This window comes from Drosophila miranda, chromosome XR (genome assembly GCF_003369915.1).
Source record: "Drosophila miranda strain MSH22 chromosome XR, D.miranda_PacBio2.1, whole genome shotgun sequence".
Lineage (NCBI taxonomy): Eukaryota > Metazoa > Arthropoda > Insecta > Diptera > Drosophilidae > Drosophila > Drosophila miranda.
In genome coordinates, this window is record NC_046674.1 from 25,936,658 (window position 1) to 25,953,375 (window position 16,718).

The 16,718-nt window shown below is 47.5% G+C and overlaps 2 protein-coding genes across 2 annotated transcripts; one reads left to right on the forward strand and one right to left on the reverse strand.

The window, feature by feature from the left end:
- The first annotated feature begins 5,417 nt into the window (after positions 1 to 5,417).
- LOC108165266 lies at positions 5,418 to 7,395 on the forward strand. Its single transcript, XM_017301301.1, has 3 exons — positions 5,418 to 5,713; positions 5,785 to 6,340; positions 6,403 to 7,395. Exons 1-3 carry the CDS (start codon positions 5,418 to 5,420, stop codon positions 7,393 to 7,395), a joined length of 1,845 nt encoding a protein of 614 aa, XP_017156790.1.
- A 1,554-nt stretch (positions 7,396 to 8,949) lies between these two features.
- LOC108165566 (casein kinase I) lies at positions 8,950 to 10,193 on the reverse strand. Its single transcript, XM_017301640.2, has one exon. It carries the CDS (start codon positions 10,051 to 10,053, stop codon positions 9,016 to 9,018), a length of 1,038 nt encoding a protein of 345 aa, XP_017157129.1. The 5' UTR covers positions 10,054 to 10,193; the 3' UTR covers positions 8,950 to 9,015.
- Positions 10,194 to 16,718: the final 6,525 nt, after the last annotated feature.

A 16,718-nucleotide genomic window follows, 5' to 3' on the forward strand; every position in this document is an offset into this window, starting at 1 on the left:
TCGACTGTGCCTGCAACTGGTTTCATTTGATGGAACAATTAACGAAAGCGAGCTCAATTTTAGAGTCAGTCGCTTCGCCTATATAATGGAAGCGGGTGCGGACAGGCGGTCTTAGTGAAACTCAACTCAAGTCACGACGGGGCCATTGGCAATGGGTAGGCGTGGTCACCTGGCCGCCCACGATGCGTTGGCTCGCATAGGCGGAAAAAAGATGGAGAAGCCAAACAATCGAACGGCGTCGGAGACCGATTCAATCCCCGGATGCTGTTATGCCATGTTGCAGCCGCCCGCCTGGCCCTCACTGGAATGGAGGCAATGGTGGGCCAATGCCAATACAGATGTGGACGTGAACGTGAACGTGATCGTTACGACATGGAAGTGGCAATTGCCACGACGACAAACGATGAGCCGGCAGACAGACAGACAGAGAAGGACGATGTCGAGGATGAGCCCATACACGGGGATGAGGACGACGACGAGGACGTTGATGGAAATGAAAAGATAATTTACCCGCATGTTTCAACATCAGCGTGTGCCACGCCCACCAAGCCACACGCACAGACTGATGGACAGGAGAGGCCCTGGCTCCGGAGTCAGGGCTGAGCCTCGTTTCATCTCATCCTTGGAGCCGCCGTGGCTGTTGTTGTCAGCATCAGCGTCAGCATCAGCATCAGCATCATCCTCATCATCGTGGCCACTAATGCTAATGCTGGTTATCTGTCTATCCATCAGACGGCCATGTTATGATGTAAATGCTCCAGCTACCGTTGGCACTGCTACAGTTCCTCCTCCTGCTCCTACTGTTGGGGATAATAGCCACCGCTATCCGGCCCCATTCCAGCTTCATTCCAGTTCAAATATGTCGCTTCCTTCTTGTCATTGGGTCTACAGCAGGCACAAGACTGCCAAACATTTCCCCTCTCTGCAGAGGAGAAGGGAAGAGTACACGCAGCCGGTGTTCCCGAAAACAACAGGCATCCAAAGGCAGCCCAAAACGTATTCCACAGATCTTGTCTTTGCTCTTGCCGAAATCGTAAGATGTTTCCACATGGAATTGAAAGCAAAGGCTTTGCCGAATTTGCGGAGGAGATTATCCTGATTCTCCTGGGCTCATCCGGATGTGTATGCCTTCGATCTTTGGAAGCGTATCTGAAGATCTGCCAAGTTTTTGCAGTCTTCCACTGATTCTCGTGCTTATCCACTTTTTGCTTTTCTTCGTCGTCTCAACAGTTTTTAAGGAGAAACCAGAAATGTCCAAATTTCCAAAACTGCCAATTCTCTTATCTTTGGGGATTTCTGGAACATCTTCTACAAGGAGAGGGAGGTGCTGAGACCCAGAGAGACACATGCACAGGCGAAGCCAAGGCCCACAAATTTATTGTTCTTAAACATCTGAGCATGAATGGCCCTTGCGGTCCTAGTGCTGGGCCTAGTCTTGGGACTGGACTGAGTTCTGGGTCTGGTTTTGGGCCTGGGCTCGGGCTCGGGCTCGGGCTCGGGCCTGGGGAATGCTCTCTGGCTATATTTGAATGCCAAGTTGCCAGTTGTCGCAATGTGAGTGATATATAGCCAAAATGTCAAATGTCAGCGAAAGACATTATTACTGGCTAGTTGATCCGTCCCCCGTCCCCAGCTCTGAGCTCCCTACCGGCATCCCATCCACGTCTGCGTCTACGGATGTCGCCGTCTGCCATGATAATCGATACGCACAAATACACACAAACAGGCAGCCATTCGCACAGACACAGCGACAGAATAACAGACAGACAAAAAGGAGCAGGCGGGACAGGAAGAAAAACCTTTGAGATGGAAGTGGCACATGGGGTTACTTAACCCCAACTTTAAAGGGATACTCGTACTCGCTCTCGTATACGAGTGTTCATTTGGAAAATTGGAAATTTACTAATTTTGAAACTATTTGCGTGGGACACGAATCAAAGGCTTCAGACCCCCTTGCGGAACATCCATTCTGCTGTATACCGCAGCAACAGATATGTACATAGGTTTGAAATCTTTCAGATTATTCACAGAGAACATACCGTATGGAGAGAGAGAGACCCATTTTATGCATTTTATACGTAATTACATCTGTAAATTTGGTTTCTTGAAGGATCCAGACTCCTGCCAAGATAATGTGTATTCAAATTATTCTATGTATTCTTTATTGAAAGGCTTGGGACAGCCAAAAGAACATCATTTCATTGCAGGATATTTTATTCTTTATACAAACCAAATGTTTACTGTATTTGCCTCTTGAATGATGAACTGCAGAATGAAAAGAGTGTTGCCCTTATTTAAGTTGCACTCATTGCAATTAACTAGTACTCTTACGAGTAGTCTAAAAAAGATTAGGAGATTTGCGTGCAGGATGGAACTCACTCTGACTTAAACATAAATGTAATGTGTGGTTTTTGAGTTTATTTGAGTAATATAAAAGTAACAATAGTTTTACAATTCGAAAATTAAACAGTTTGATTATGACTTTGGCAACTGCTGACGACATAGTACGATACTTCGCTCGCTGGACCGCTCTCTCGATCTCTGCTAATTGTACTCTCGGGGAAAAGACCCCGCTCCGCTGATACTTTAACTATTTAATGACATTTGAGAATATAAATGTTGGATGCTCTCGGGATGAAATTCCGCAGCCCAATGTTTCTTCCCCCTCCCTTCCTTGAGCCATTTTAAGCGATAATTCCGAGTGAGTGAGCCGATGAGCGGTTGGCCGCTACGGGTCGCCTTCCGTGCACCCTTGGATCTGGGGCTCCTACATAAATGTATTAAAACATAATCTAAACGCGAGTAAATACGAGTAATCTAAATATAAGTATGCATAAAATAAATACAATATAATCGATTTAAAACTAAATATGCTGCTTTAAATTGCAAATGTGTTTATTCTAAATATGAAATATATTTCACTTAGATGTGAAATACATTTAAATAGCATATTTTCAAATTAATGTCAAACTGTGCAAAATGTTTCTCTTCACAATTTCCACTCTGGGCCAAATATCTTGCTATTCATTTGTAGGTCTAAGTGTTATTATTCAAATTTCAGGGCTTCTTTCTATGGGTGTCTCAATTTAAGTCGCTCCAATCAAAGATATCAATTGTCCTTAATCATTGTAAGAGGTCCTTCCCCCGGCTACCCATACGATGACCCATTAGACATTGGATTTCCCCCACTGTTCAAATTAAAAATTCACAAAAGCAGAAATGCGAAATTATGATGATAAAATAAACAAAAAAGAGAAGCCGCAGCCGGCGACAGGCCATAAGAAGCGGACAAACTAAAGGGCACATACATACACACACTCATGTATATACGAGTACATATGTACATTTATATATCTCTATATATATATATTTATCGTATATATATAGAGAGAGAGAGAGAAGGAGGCTGAACGTGACATTGGCCGGCTACTGGGAGAGCAAGGCAGCCGCAGAATCAGACCCTGGCCCCCGACCCGGCTGTGGGTGCCAGAGTTCGAGTTCTGGCGACTTGAGCGCTGATGATGTGGATAAAATAAACATGGGACATTGGTTTGGCCACGAAGCAGGCTAGCAGGCGAGCGGAGAAGCTGAGAGGGCTAACAAGAGGGAGCAGGGAGGGAGTTGTGGGGGAGACGAAAGCGTGTTTAAACATTAAAAGGACCATTAGATACGCCTTAAAGTATGCTTCAAGTAGATTATCTTCCATCAGTTTTGTTTGCTTACTTGGAATTGTTTCGCTTCATTTTTCTCGTTTGCAAACACCCTCAAACACATAGAACCGTAGGGCTCTATCTGTGTGGGGAGCTGTGTACTTTCTTTTCTTTTTCGCCTCTTGCTTTCCCCGTGCAGTAGAAAAGCATCTGTTGGTGGCCAAAGCCAAAGCCCAGCCAAAGCCGAGCAAGAGACCAAGACCAAGACTGAGATGGAGCTCCGGCCAGTCGACGTTATTATAAATTGTGCGCGTGTCCTTGTAAAATAACATCAAGTGAACCTAAAAGGCCACACCACACCGAAGACCACCCACCCAACCACTCATCTGCACCACCACCACCCCCTCTTCGTTGGCAACAGCAGCACCACATTCTGGTCAAGTCGTGGCCCCGGCAATGCTCCTTAAATTACCGAGAAGTGCGCTCTGGGTGGCGCTTATTGCCTTTGCCTCATGGCCGGGGCATGACTGATGGGAGCGACTGACTGTCTTCAAAGAGGAGGGCGGGAGCAGTCCCAAAGACCCGACCCAGCGTTGACTCAATTTAGAGCCATACAATTGGTCGTAAATTTCCATTTCCTCTTGGGCCGTCGAGTGGATTGAGCAGCGGCTGATCTAGTACATACTCGTAAGTATTTTCCGACCAGGCAGCTTTCCTTAGCACGAGATATAATCCTATAAAGTCATATATAGAAATTTGATCCATTTAGAGAATCCGATGTTTCAAGCTCCTGCAATTGTCTGAAATACTATCCCAAAGTTCTTACCAGATACTAATTATGGCTGAGCAACCGAGCTATTGATGTATGTATGTAACTATCTACTTTAGTAGGTTTTAGATTAATTTAGGTTTAGCACTGGGTTGAAGGCATGGATGAGTGGATCACAAATTCAAAAGCTCCACTTCACTCGACATTTTCAGTGCCGACATCCAAAACAATTGATGGGTTGTTCACGAGATTATTGATTCGTATCGATATGGCTTTACTTGTAATAATTTTGGTACATATATTATTATGTACTGCATTTTCTAAGTGCATATGAAGATATGGTCTAATAAAGGTGCAAGGTACATTTACAAAATTTTCACTTGTTTCTTTATCTCCGATTGATCTGGATCTATTTGTATGAAATACATGTCATCGCTATGTACATGTAATTGGCTTGATCTGCATGAGCTGATTGTGTGCCAACGGAATGGTCAAAGGTTTTTATGTCAAACGGCCTCTACTCGAATCAACCTTCTATTGCTGAGATATCAGTGTCTGCCTGCAGCCCATTCAGAGCAGCTCTTGGCTGTGTAATACGGGTGTGGAGCTCCGTCCCTGCAACATGCACCTTGTGGACCACCACTGAAAGAGGAGTTTGGGATTTGGCGAATCGATATCCGGATATGCATTGGGGTACCTTGTATACGTCCACCTACAATTAATTAACACCTCGAGAGCCCTTTCCGATTAATGAGTCAGTTAGCCAAAGTCCCCGACTCGTATCGGTCCGGTGCTATCAACAATTACATTAGCACGCGGCCATGGGCGGATGGATGGATGGAAAAATGGATTGATAGATGTGGATGTGGATGTCCTCCACATGATTTCTGCAGCAGCAAAGTCCGTCCTGCCATTCAGTCATGCGCCTCGCTACCCTTTGGATGGTCTACGGCTGGTGGCTGTGGGGGCTATACGGGCACCGACACGGACAGGCCGCGATGCGGATACCCGTGGTCGGTGATGGCGATGGCCCGGAGGACTTGGACACAAGCCGACTGGCGAATGCCACTGTCTACTTGGTACAGACGTACATCGCGAAGCGCATCAATACGCTGGTCATCCGGCAGGGCTGCGTAGGATGTGCGGAGGGGTTGCGACACCGCCAAAGGCAGGTCATCGATCATGTGCTGCGGCACAGCTCCCCCAATCTAAGTGTGCTCCTGTATAGGGGCACTCCCGACGAGACTCCCTGGGAGTACACTCTGTTCGTGGTCAACGACGAGAGGGCCTTCAGGTGAGTGCGGCGTTCTCGCCAGAGGCCAGGTGGTGGTGGTGAGCCCTACTAAAGCGGGAATGCCTCCACAGACAGCAGCGCTTCACCTTCCCCGACACGCTGACCGACCGAGAGTTCTTTTTCCTGGTGGTTGTCACCTCGCTACAGCACGCCGAGGCCGTCAAGCACGCAGCAGCCGAAATAATTCTGGCCGCCCTTCGGATATTAGTCATCAACGTGGCGGTGCTCGTCCAGCTCGCCGATGCCCAGGTGGTCACCTACGGCTACACCCTGTTCAAGGCCAACTGCACGGCCGGCATCACCGTACAAGAGATCGGCCGCTTCGACCCCACCACCGCACAACCGCTGACCGCCATGCCGGATATGTATCCGGTGCGGAAGCTTCACTTGCACGGGTGTCCACTCAAGGTTGGCGCCAACCATCTACCGCCGCACTTTATGTACAGGCGTCGTAGCCCGCAGCCGACATACGGCAAGGGGGAGGTATCTGGCGAGGATCTGAAGGGAATGGACTGGGAGCTGCTCCAGCTCCTGGCCAATGCCCTGCACTTCCGCATCCGCCTCTACATGCCCACCGAGACTACCCTGTTCCGTGACGGAGGGAACGTCTCCGGCTGCTTGGAGCAGGTAAGTTGAGAACCTTGGAGAAGAACACATTCATCCAAGCAAATCCCATTTACCATTTTCAGTTGGCTGCGCACAAGGTGGACATTGCGATCGGGGGGCTGAGTGGCTCGGACAAACGGCGCTGGCTGTTCTCCGCCTCGACGGTATACCACCAGAGCTACTTCGTCCTGGTGGTTCGCGAGGACCGCTTCCAGGCCAGGTTCGGTCACTTGGCTCTGCCCTTCCGTGGTAAGGTGTGGACAGTGATCATCTGCATGCTGCTGGTGGCCGTGCTGGCCACCTGGTGCCTCAGCGCCCGTGTCCGGTTAAACCATGCGCTCGAAAACCTTCTGCTGATGAGCCTGGGCAATCCGGTGCCCGTGCCGCGAGTACCCGGCAGCAGCTTCCTGCGGTATCTCTTTGCCAGCTGGCTGCTGCTCACCCTGGTGCTGCGGTGCGCCTACCAGGCGAAGCTCTTCGACGTGCTACGGCTTCCCAACCAACGACCCCTGCCGGAAGACCTGCTCAGCCTGATCGAGCAGAACTTCACTATGATATCGCATAGCAACCACGACTTCTATCCAGCCCACATGACACGGCTCTTGCAGCAGTCTTTCTCATACCGCTTCAAGTACATTCAGAGTGCCCGGCCAGGCGAGCGCCTGGTCACCATCTCGCTGCTGAACAACCTCGCTTACTGGAACCAGAAGCACCTCAATAGCAGTCAGCTGACCTTCATCCGAGAGCCGCTATACCTCGACCAGTTGGTTGTCTACTTCCGCAAACGGTCCTTCTTAAAGTACGCCTTCGACCGCAAGATCAAACAGCTGCTCAGCTCCGGCGTAGTGTCGCACATCGAGCGCCGGTACTTACGACTGTGCTACGCCGACATGGCAGCCAAAGACAGGGACCGGAACCGGAACTTGCTGCCCCGCATCACCAACAACATCATGGTTGGAGCCTATCGCATCTACTGCCTCCTTCTCTTCTTGGCACTCGTGATTTTTGGCCTCGAGCGTCTAGCCCAACGTTGGCGGGCACTGCGTAGATGGTTCGACTGGTTCCATCAGCCCTAGTTGGTGACCCCGACCGCCACGTAGCTTATGTCTATCATTCTACCATCTTTGACTGAAGTACGACTTTTTTTTTTTTTTTTTTTTTTTTAAATGTATATATGTGTACGTCTAGTCGAACGAGTATCCAATTGATTAAGCAAAGTCGGCTCAATGATCTTTAAATAATTTCAGTCGCTTAACTAGTTATGATTGTCGTTAAGTCGATAAATATACATATGTATAGATTTCGCTCTCACTACTCCTTGGTGATCTCATAAATAACCGATGATAACTCACTAATCGGCTGCACTTGTCAGTGTTTCCGACTCCTTTCGATGCCCCAGCCATAGCAGCACTCGGCGGAGGTGACGATGACCCAGACGCAGACCCTAACCCAGAGCATCTTGCAGCAGCACACATGACTCGTAACACATGACGCATATCGATGTAATACCTATGTATGTATGTAAGTGGTCACCGCCTAAGCCAGACATGGTGCACTTAGATGGATTTTTGTGCGGTGCCGCAAGATGGCCTTAAAAATTGATTTAAGACTTGTAATGCATGGACAGCAGGCACCGGCACCTCCCCCTCCCCGGCCAATCGTATACGAGTACCCGATCCACCGGTCAGGGCTCCGCTCCACTCGCCGGTAACCAGAGCCATGTGTGAGCACCACCAACTGGCCAACTGGCCGAGCGGCACGGAGCGGCACTTGAGTTAAGCTGTGCAAACGTTTGCATAATCACGTTCCAATTTAAATTGCTCTATTTGCAGGGACCGGGACTGGGACTGGGATTGGGACTGGGTCTGGGTCCGGGTATGGTTCTAGTTTTGGTTGCGCTCTGCTCTGGGTCCTGCTGCTGCTATTCCTGGTGGTGGTGGTCTCCGTCTCCTCCCCTTTCCACTCTGTTTCGCCTTATCTGTTGAGTGGGCGGGTGTGGCATGGGGTGAAGTGGCTTTGGGGTGGCCATAGCCATCGTTGTCGACTCTCAAATTGGAAAAACTGGACAAGTTTTATTAGCTGCCACTGGAGCGTTGCCATGGCCGCCATGGCCGCCATGTCCCCACTCCTTCTGTTTGCCCAGTGTGTACAACTATGGAAAAATGTGATTGTGATTTTGATTTTGCATCTTTACAATCTGAATCTGTCTTCTCTATCGCATCCGCATCCGCATCCCATCTCTGTGTTTCTCTCGTCTGACGGGCCATCGGAATCAACAGTTGCCAAGAGCAACCGGATCGTATGGGGGAAATCCCTATCCGAGTCCATATACTTCACTTCGATATTTTATCGAGTCCAGCAGTGGTCACCCCACATGGAGCTGGTTATGAAGGCTATTAAGTGCTTGGCATTTCATTGTAGTACAAAAATGTATGACAGGTCTTTCAAATATATTAGCTGCTGGCATTCGTTCATTCTTACTTACTGCTATAGGGATTAATGGTGGGAGTGAAATAGGTGTTACAATTTATTGAAGAAGAAATTTATAGCAGGTAACAAACATGAATGGCGCCTTCGCAAGGGTAGCGATCCCGTGGGACTAATTGGGACCTTATTGAGAGACCAACAGATTAATTATATATATATATATTGAACTTAAACGAATTTAGAGTGACATCAAGTGCATATTGTGTATGTTATAGTGGATCCCAGCGATTGCACTTCTCATCCCTAACGATGGGCAGCCCGCTCATGCCGTCGTCGGGCTCGTTGGGTATCGGAAAGTCGCGCTTGCCGATACCGGGGTTGCGCTGGCGGTTATAGTTTCTCATGGTAAGCATGTCCCAGTCGAAGATGCGGCTGTCGGCGTAGTTGAGGCCCAGACGCAGCATGCGGAACGCGCGGATGAGCATGGCATAGTCGGGCTTGTCGTAGAAGCCCAGCCCGCGGCAGTAGTTAAGGTACATGGGGAACTCACAGGGAAAGCCCTCGCAGAGGACGCCGTCGCTTATGGTGAGCTTCATCTCGTGGATGCGCTCGAACTTCTGGCGTTTGGTGGAGGCCTTGATGTTCTGCCAGGGCAGGGTGCCACGGTTGAAGTACATCAGGACGTAGCCGACAGACACGAGGTCGTCGCGTCGCGACTGCTCCACTCCTGCGTGGGCTCGGATGGAGGCGTAGCGCGCGGTGCCGGTGAGGGAGCGCTCCTCGCGGTAGGGCATGTGCACCCCGGTGGTAGTGTCCAAGTACTTCTTCGCCAGCCCGAAGTCAATGAGGTACACTATCTTTGCCTGCCTGCTCAGGCCCATCAGGAAGTTGTCCGGCTTGATGTCGCGGTGCACGAACCCCTGCCTGTGCACGTACTCCACGCGACTGATCATCTGCTCGGCCAGCATCAGCACCGTCTTCATGGTGAATGCCCGCTCGCAGAACTGGAACAGCCGCTCCAGCGATGGCCCCTGGAGATCCATCACCATGGCGTTGTATTTCGGCTTCTTGCAGTAGAAACGAATGCGGGGCAGGCCCAGGGCGGGGCGCAGAGCCCGGTAGACGCGGCACTCGTAGTTCAGCTGCGGATGGACCACCGAGGTGCTCTCCACCTTTATGGCTACGTTCTCGCCGCTCCACAGGTACTGGCCCAGGTACACATCCCCAAAGGAACCGCTGCCGATCTGGCGGATCACCTTATAGCCTCCCACGCGGATTTCGCTGATTCGCTTCTTGATATTCTCCATGGCTTACCGCTACAGCTACAGCTACAGCAACTGGGGATCGACCTGAAAGTGTTCTCTCCCAAAAATAAAGTTCGAAGCCTTCTAAGAAAATTGAATTAATACACAAATTTCGATTCTTTTAACTTTGCCTACGAGACATATTCGTTCTGAGTACTCGTCTATCAAATGGGTTGTCTGTCTGTGTACTTGTGGCATGAGTTTTTGAATGAATTTTGTATGCATACAGTATATATGTATGTAGAGTACACTTGCGCATGTATGCGAGTATGTACCTCCAGTGACCCCATTGATCCGCATATCTCTGAATGTTTAATGCATTTCCACCCTCAGCTTAACCGCAAATTTCTTTTGTGGCCGACGTTCCATGTTCTTGCCCTGGTTCTTGGGGGGTCCGCTCCTGTCCTGTCCGGGTGGCATTTTTTCCCCCGAAGACTACGGTACGACGGTGGGGTTCTGCCACTCCTCGAGTGTCCTTCGGGTGGGCTAGTGCTTTGGCGCCGCTTTGCGAAAAACGATTACGCACTAAGCCTATAACTTATGTTGATGTTTTCTTTCCGTCTTAACATTTGCAAATTTGTCATTTTTTTCCATTGTCCCGCCTGTGCCTGGCTCTGTGCCTGGGTCTGTGCCTCGGGTTTCCTTGGCTTTGGCTTGGCTTTATCTCACCAATATTTTGCCAGAGTCCTGCTTCCGCTACTGCTCCTGCTCCTGCTCCTGCTTCGTCTCCTGTCGCTGTCGCTGTTGCTGTCGCTGCCGCTGTCCGCTTTTCGCTCTCCTTGTGGACGGCTCAAGGATGGTTATTTTTCGCCTCCTTTGCCTGCTAATATTATTGTGCCTCTGTTATGTTTGGGGCTTCTTTCCCTATCTCTATAAGTAGTGGACATTCTGTTCTTGCCCTGCCACTTTTAAGCACTGTTTGCTTATTCCAGTTGCGTTGTCTCCCCAGCCTCCCACTCTCCACTTCCAATCCCGATCCCGTTCCCAGTCCCATTCCATGCCATCCCATCTCAAGCCCTGTCCGTGGTCTGTGTATCATATTAAACTAATCCTAAATGGTTTCTTCACGGTACATTTGCCGGCACTTGTTAGCCAATGGAAAAGGCAGTGGGAGCGACATATCCACCTGCATATTGTTGGCTTTCTGCCGGCTAAACATATTTATAAGTACAAAATTAACAAACAACAAACAAAATAAATGCTGCAAAGGTACGGGAAGCTAGCTCTAAGGTAAGGTAAGGTAAGGTAAGGTAAGGTAGAGGAACTGCCAAATCCGAAGCTCATGTGTTTGCCAGTCAGCTATAAGAAATGCGATTAGGAGACTTCTTAGAAGCAGATATGAGTGTTCCAACAAAAGATCTACTGCCGTCCGAGTACTCTATCAGTATTTTGGAGCATACTCCATTTGCCTCTTGATCCGAGGCTCTCAAATATAATCGTATAGAGACAGTTACATTCACCAAGTACCAAATTAATGAGACTATCTCTATTAATACTTCGTAAGCTTGTTAGTCAAATCGAAGAGAAATCGTCTACGTCAAGGACAACTCTGACCGGCAACAGCTGATATCGAAGTTAATGCATCAAGTCCATCAGTTCAGTCAAAGAATGCTTACCTTCCGGTGGCGGAGCTCATTGAAATGCAAGGGCAATCTATCAATTAGTTAATAAATCAATCAATAAATTTTCAGTCATTGCCAAAGTATCGCCGTATAATGTCACGCTAGTCGAATGCAAATTGAATGCCGCTAATTGAGCAGCAAATTAGAAATCTATGAAAATCATCATTAGCGCAACATTCCCGACTCCTCCGTCCACCGCCGACCATCCCACACACGGGCTAATGATGCGACCCCCGAACCCCCAGCCCGGAGTCCCCATTGAATGGAGTGGACCCTGCCATTAAACTTAACTTGGCCGAAATTATATTTGTGAAACCAATTGAAAGGCTCCCGACACATTTGCATGCTCATATGTGTCCATCCGTAAACAGTGCCGGGTAGAATAATAGTGCTCTTCGAATGGTCAATTGTCGTCTCAATATTGTTCTTAGTACAAGAGAATTAAGAGCTCCCATCTACTGCATTTGCAGTGGAGTGCACTCTTATGCTTGTTTGTCCACATGAATAGGGGTGATATGGAGCTTATCGAAACTCAAATCATTGCAATCGATTTATAAATAGCATTATTATTCATGAACTTTGCTGACAATTTAAGTTATCTTTGGCATTGCTGCCAATGCTTTATCTCTGCTCTTGAAGGACAGTCTTCCACGTATCTTACACTCGAACAAACATTATTCAGCAACTGTCCGGAGCTGCCTTCCGGAAGAGACATCCTCTGAACCGTACTGCTATTATTCTGACCGCAGCTGTATGTGAGAGTATGTAAATACATACGTACATATGTACCTATACTTACATAAACCTATACCTATACCTGTTCCTCTCTCTATTTGTGTGTCTGTGTCTGTATCTGTGTATGTGTGCCGACACTTCGACTCCCAATTTGAAAATTCGTGTCCGCTGTTGCTGCTCATTTATAAAGTTATGCGCTAATAAATAGTTCACAATCGACGATAAATTGGCAGTTTCGACCGATAGGAGGGGCGGGGAGTGCGGCTGTGGGACTGTGGGGCTGTGTGTAGGTAAGTCTGCATATAGAAGCTGCCGCAAAATGATAATAATTACGTGCATTATGTTTAATGCAGGCGATGAACGATGGCTGCGGGTGGGGGTGTGGGGAGTGGAGTCCATGGCCGTGTGTACAGTTGCCATTGATTTCAGCTTTTAATTTGAGGCCATTGTTCTAAGGCACACGCCCGAACACACATCCACACACACATCCTTGTGGCATGGGGCACGGGGTATTGGGAACGGGGCAGGATGGAGTGGCATGTATGTATGTAAATGTAGCTGCCATGGACAAACAATGGCCGCTAGTTAGTTTGATGGCCGCTCGTTTTCGCAACTATTTTTGCCCCAGTCTTTTGTGGGGCTTTCCCGCCTCCTCCCCTTGTCCTCGCTGAAGAGCAGCATCTCCTCCTCTCTGGCTGTTTATTTTTGAGCGTGGCATTAATTAAAACACAATCATCGCGAAAATTATGCATGCCGCCGCCCCGTCGATGGGCACCATTATTTATTGAACGTTAAAGGCATTCAAATAAATAACACTGCCACCGCATCCACCGCATCTTCGGGGACGTGACATTTGGCAGTGGCCGCCAGTTGATTAGCTCCGCACGGGAATGCAATTCCCACAAATATCACTCATGCTGTGCAATTAGAGAGGCATGCAGCAGGCACCCAGCAGCAGGCACTCACCAGCAAGCACCCAGGAGTGGGTGGGACTCGGACTCCCTTTCCCGATTAATGTTGGCATCCAATAAGCGTGATAAATAACAAATCATCAAATACGATTAATGGCAAAATGATGTATGATTAAAGTAAAATAGAACGGCAACAAATATCTAGAGATAGCAATAACAGTCTGTAGATACATAGCTGTTAATTCTGCAGCAGTATAGATCTCCCAAGATACAGATCCTCAAATATGAAAAATTTCGAAATCAATAGCATTGAACTTAAAGCTCTGACCAGCGCCATCTGGCGCGGCATCGGCGCCCCCTACTGTCTGCTTTTGGCGGTGTCTCACAGGAAAAGGCGACAGCACCTGGCGGCGGACAAACTGTGAACTGAAAAAGGACATTTGTACCAAAAAGATGGGTTCAAGGTTCTGTGAATAATATAAACCTTCAGAAGAATAACAAAAAGATGCATACGAGATGGGTAAGGATAATTCAATGGAAAATAAAATTCATGGCCTTGCAGCCATGCATACCTCTGAGCACATTACCCTGATCTGAGCTGAAGCATCACGTGTTTCAGAATACCTTTTTGGATCGGCTGTTCAAGAGTGCCAACAGTACTCATGCTATTCAGGGTAACTGTGAAAGCAGTGAGCAATACGAAACGGAGAGCACTTCTACTTTAAGCTGAAAAGCTTACTTTGCACCGCGATTGCCGCACACTTCAATGATACTGCTCTCTTGATCATATTTTGTCGGAGACTCCTCTTCAATAGGAGGATATATATGTATGTGGGACTACGCTGAGAAAAAAATGTTTGTTGGTCTAGGGAGCAATCATGTGAACAGTGTCTATAAGACCTGATGAAAGGGCAATGCAGCAACTGCAACTGTAATGACAGTAGCTACATATGTATATCCAAGGTGGAAACAGCAGCAGCAGCACCAATTAAGCAATGCAGCAGAAGCAGGGCCAAAGAGTAGGCGCCACACAGAGTCATTAAGAGACTGCAGGGCTCACATTAATTACAGTTATTGAAAATCAAAATATAAATGCTAGTTAAGCACAATGCAACATTTCAGTGCGCACATTATGTACACGTGTAAACACGTGCCACACAAGAAAACAAGGCCCCAAAAAGCAGACAGCAGATAGAGCGCAGGGCGCAGGACAATGAGCCAGAAGGAGGATGGAGTGCTTGACCAGGCAGTGAAATGAAACCGAATTGCAAATCGTATTAAAATAATTACATTTAATGGCAGCTGATCTCGGCGCGAAAATCATTTGTTTTTATTAACGCCACATGTAATTGCAGCCGCAGCCGCAGCACGTGCCCAGCCAAATGAAAGGCCCCAAATGAGTGCACTGGCGGCTGAATAGTCCGGGTGGTCCTGCCGATGCCGATGGCGATGGCGAAGGCGCCGCACAGGGACTGTACGGAGACTGGTGTTTGGGGGGGTGCTCGGCCAAATAGTTAACGATTATTTAACCAGAACGAATTAACCTCATTTTCATGGTTCCATAATTAATCCAATTTGTTTAACATACGAGTATAAATTCGAACTCGGCCAATACGGGGCCAATACTTGTTTTTTCTCCTTCATTTTTTGGTAAATGTGGGACTGGACTGTGGCTGTTGCTGTGGCCACCGATGACCGATCATAATTGGAAATTTATTATCCACAGTAGAGACGTCCACAAGGGAGTTGAGCTGTAATCAATATACGATTGTGTCTGTCGCGGGTCACGTTGCGTATACGCACTGCGGGATACCTGGGGGAGGAAGAGAATATGCGAAAATACGCAAACAGCAGGAAATGTAGGAACTTAATCCCACATAGAGGAAGACAATGGGGAAAATTAAGGCAGGGAATATCCGGCGATGAAAGAAGAGCTTTTTGACTTACCGACTGACTCGCCCGAGATATATTTTCAGGCTGTGTCCCAAAAGCTTTCGAACTCGCAATGCGATGTCTTTCGCATTCATGAATATTTGTGAACAAAGCTGTCACCTGACCAACTGTTGGCTAACAGACAATCGTACCTCCTGTGAGCCTTACATGACTGTTTGGTAGCTTTGAAGGCAAACACAAGAGCCTTGTACGTTGGTCTTCATCCAAACAAAACCGTCTACATTATTCATACAGCTCTTGAACTCTGGAACTCTTGAATTAGGCACAACCTCTCCCTGAACTTAGTAGCTACAATAGAAATTAATCTGGTGGCCTGCCAACCAAAAATCATTCGGCTTGCAAGATTTTCAGAGCAGACAACGAGATTTTCGATAAGATCGCATATGGAATTCGATTGCCGTCCTGCCAAAAATGGGAACGCAAGCTGAGCGGAGATTGTTTTTTCTGAGAATATAATGGTTTTATCAAGATTTAGGTTGTCCAAAATAAAATCCTAAAAGTATTTTTGATCTGCCCTGGGACTATTGAATTCCAAGAATATTGAACCCGTTTTCGAAAGACTGTCCCGATTAGAGCTTAAAACCCTTTTGCGACGGAAGAGCCAATATAACTAAAAGAACGACTACAATTTTATTCTAATATTATGGTATTTGATTTGGACTACCTATATTCATTTTATTTTTGGTTCAAATAATCTAATCTTTAACGAGCGGGAACATTGTGAGACGCAGCTGGGGCCGCGACTTTACATTTATGCCCGATACTCAGTCAGTATAACTCCCCTCTGCCAGAGGGCACACACTGCACGTGTGATGTGTGTGATGAAGAGATTGAGTCGGCTCGTGGAAAGTGTTGCGTAGCCACTGCAATTTCATTTGTTCCTTCTGGTTACTATAATGATCCGATCGTCCTTTGTTGGGGCGAAAGGGGGCGCCGAAACACACTTGTGTGATACTGCATGAGTCAGGATACTACATTTGCTTACTCTAGCTCTTATAGTAGGCGTCAAATAAGACGGACGGACAGACAGTCTTATCTGTATCGACTCGGCTATTGATGCTGATCAAAAATATATATACTTTATGGCGTCGGAAACGCTTCCTTCTGGGTGGTGCACACATCTTCTTTCACCACAAATCTAATATATCAATATACTCTTTTTTGGAGTATCGGGTATACAAATGTCGTGTTGCGGTGTTTGTGTTTGTACTCCTTCCTCCTATTTAGTAGGTGTGCAATTAGGTCTTAAGGTATTTTTTACCTTCCTGCCAATACCCACCATTTCTTAATCGTGATTTTAGTATTTTTTTATGAACAATATTTAAATATCCCATGCAAAATCTAATCATAATCACATATGCTTGATCTATTTGTGTGTATGTGTTCCGTGTTTTGCCAGCATTCTAATCGAGAATTTACAACCGCTTCCTTTCTTCGTCTTCCATTT

Coding starts and splice junctions, on each gene's coding strand:
- LOC108165266 (XM_017301301.1), top strand. CDS start 5,418: ATGCGGATACCCGTGGTCGGTGATGGCGATGGCCCGGAGGACTTGGAC. Junction 5,714..5,784: donor AACGACGAGAGGGCCTTCAG/GTGAGTGCGGCG, acceptor ATGCCTCCACAG/ACAGCAGCGCTTCACCTTCC. Junction 6,341..6,402: donor TCTCCGGCTGCTTGGAGCAG/GTAAGTTGAGAA, acceptor TACCATTTTCAG/TTGGCTGCGCACAAGGTGGA.
- LOC108165566 (XM_017301640.2), bottom strand. CDS start 10,053: ATGGAGAATATCAAGAAGCGAATCAGCGAAATCCGCGTGGGAGGCTAT.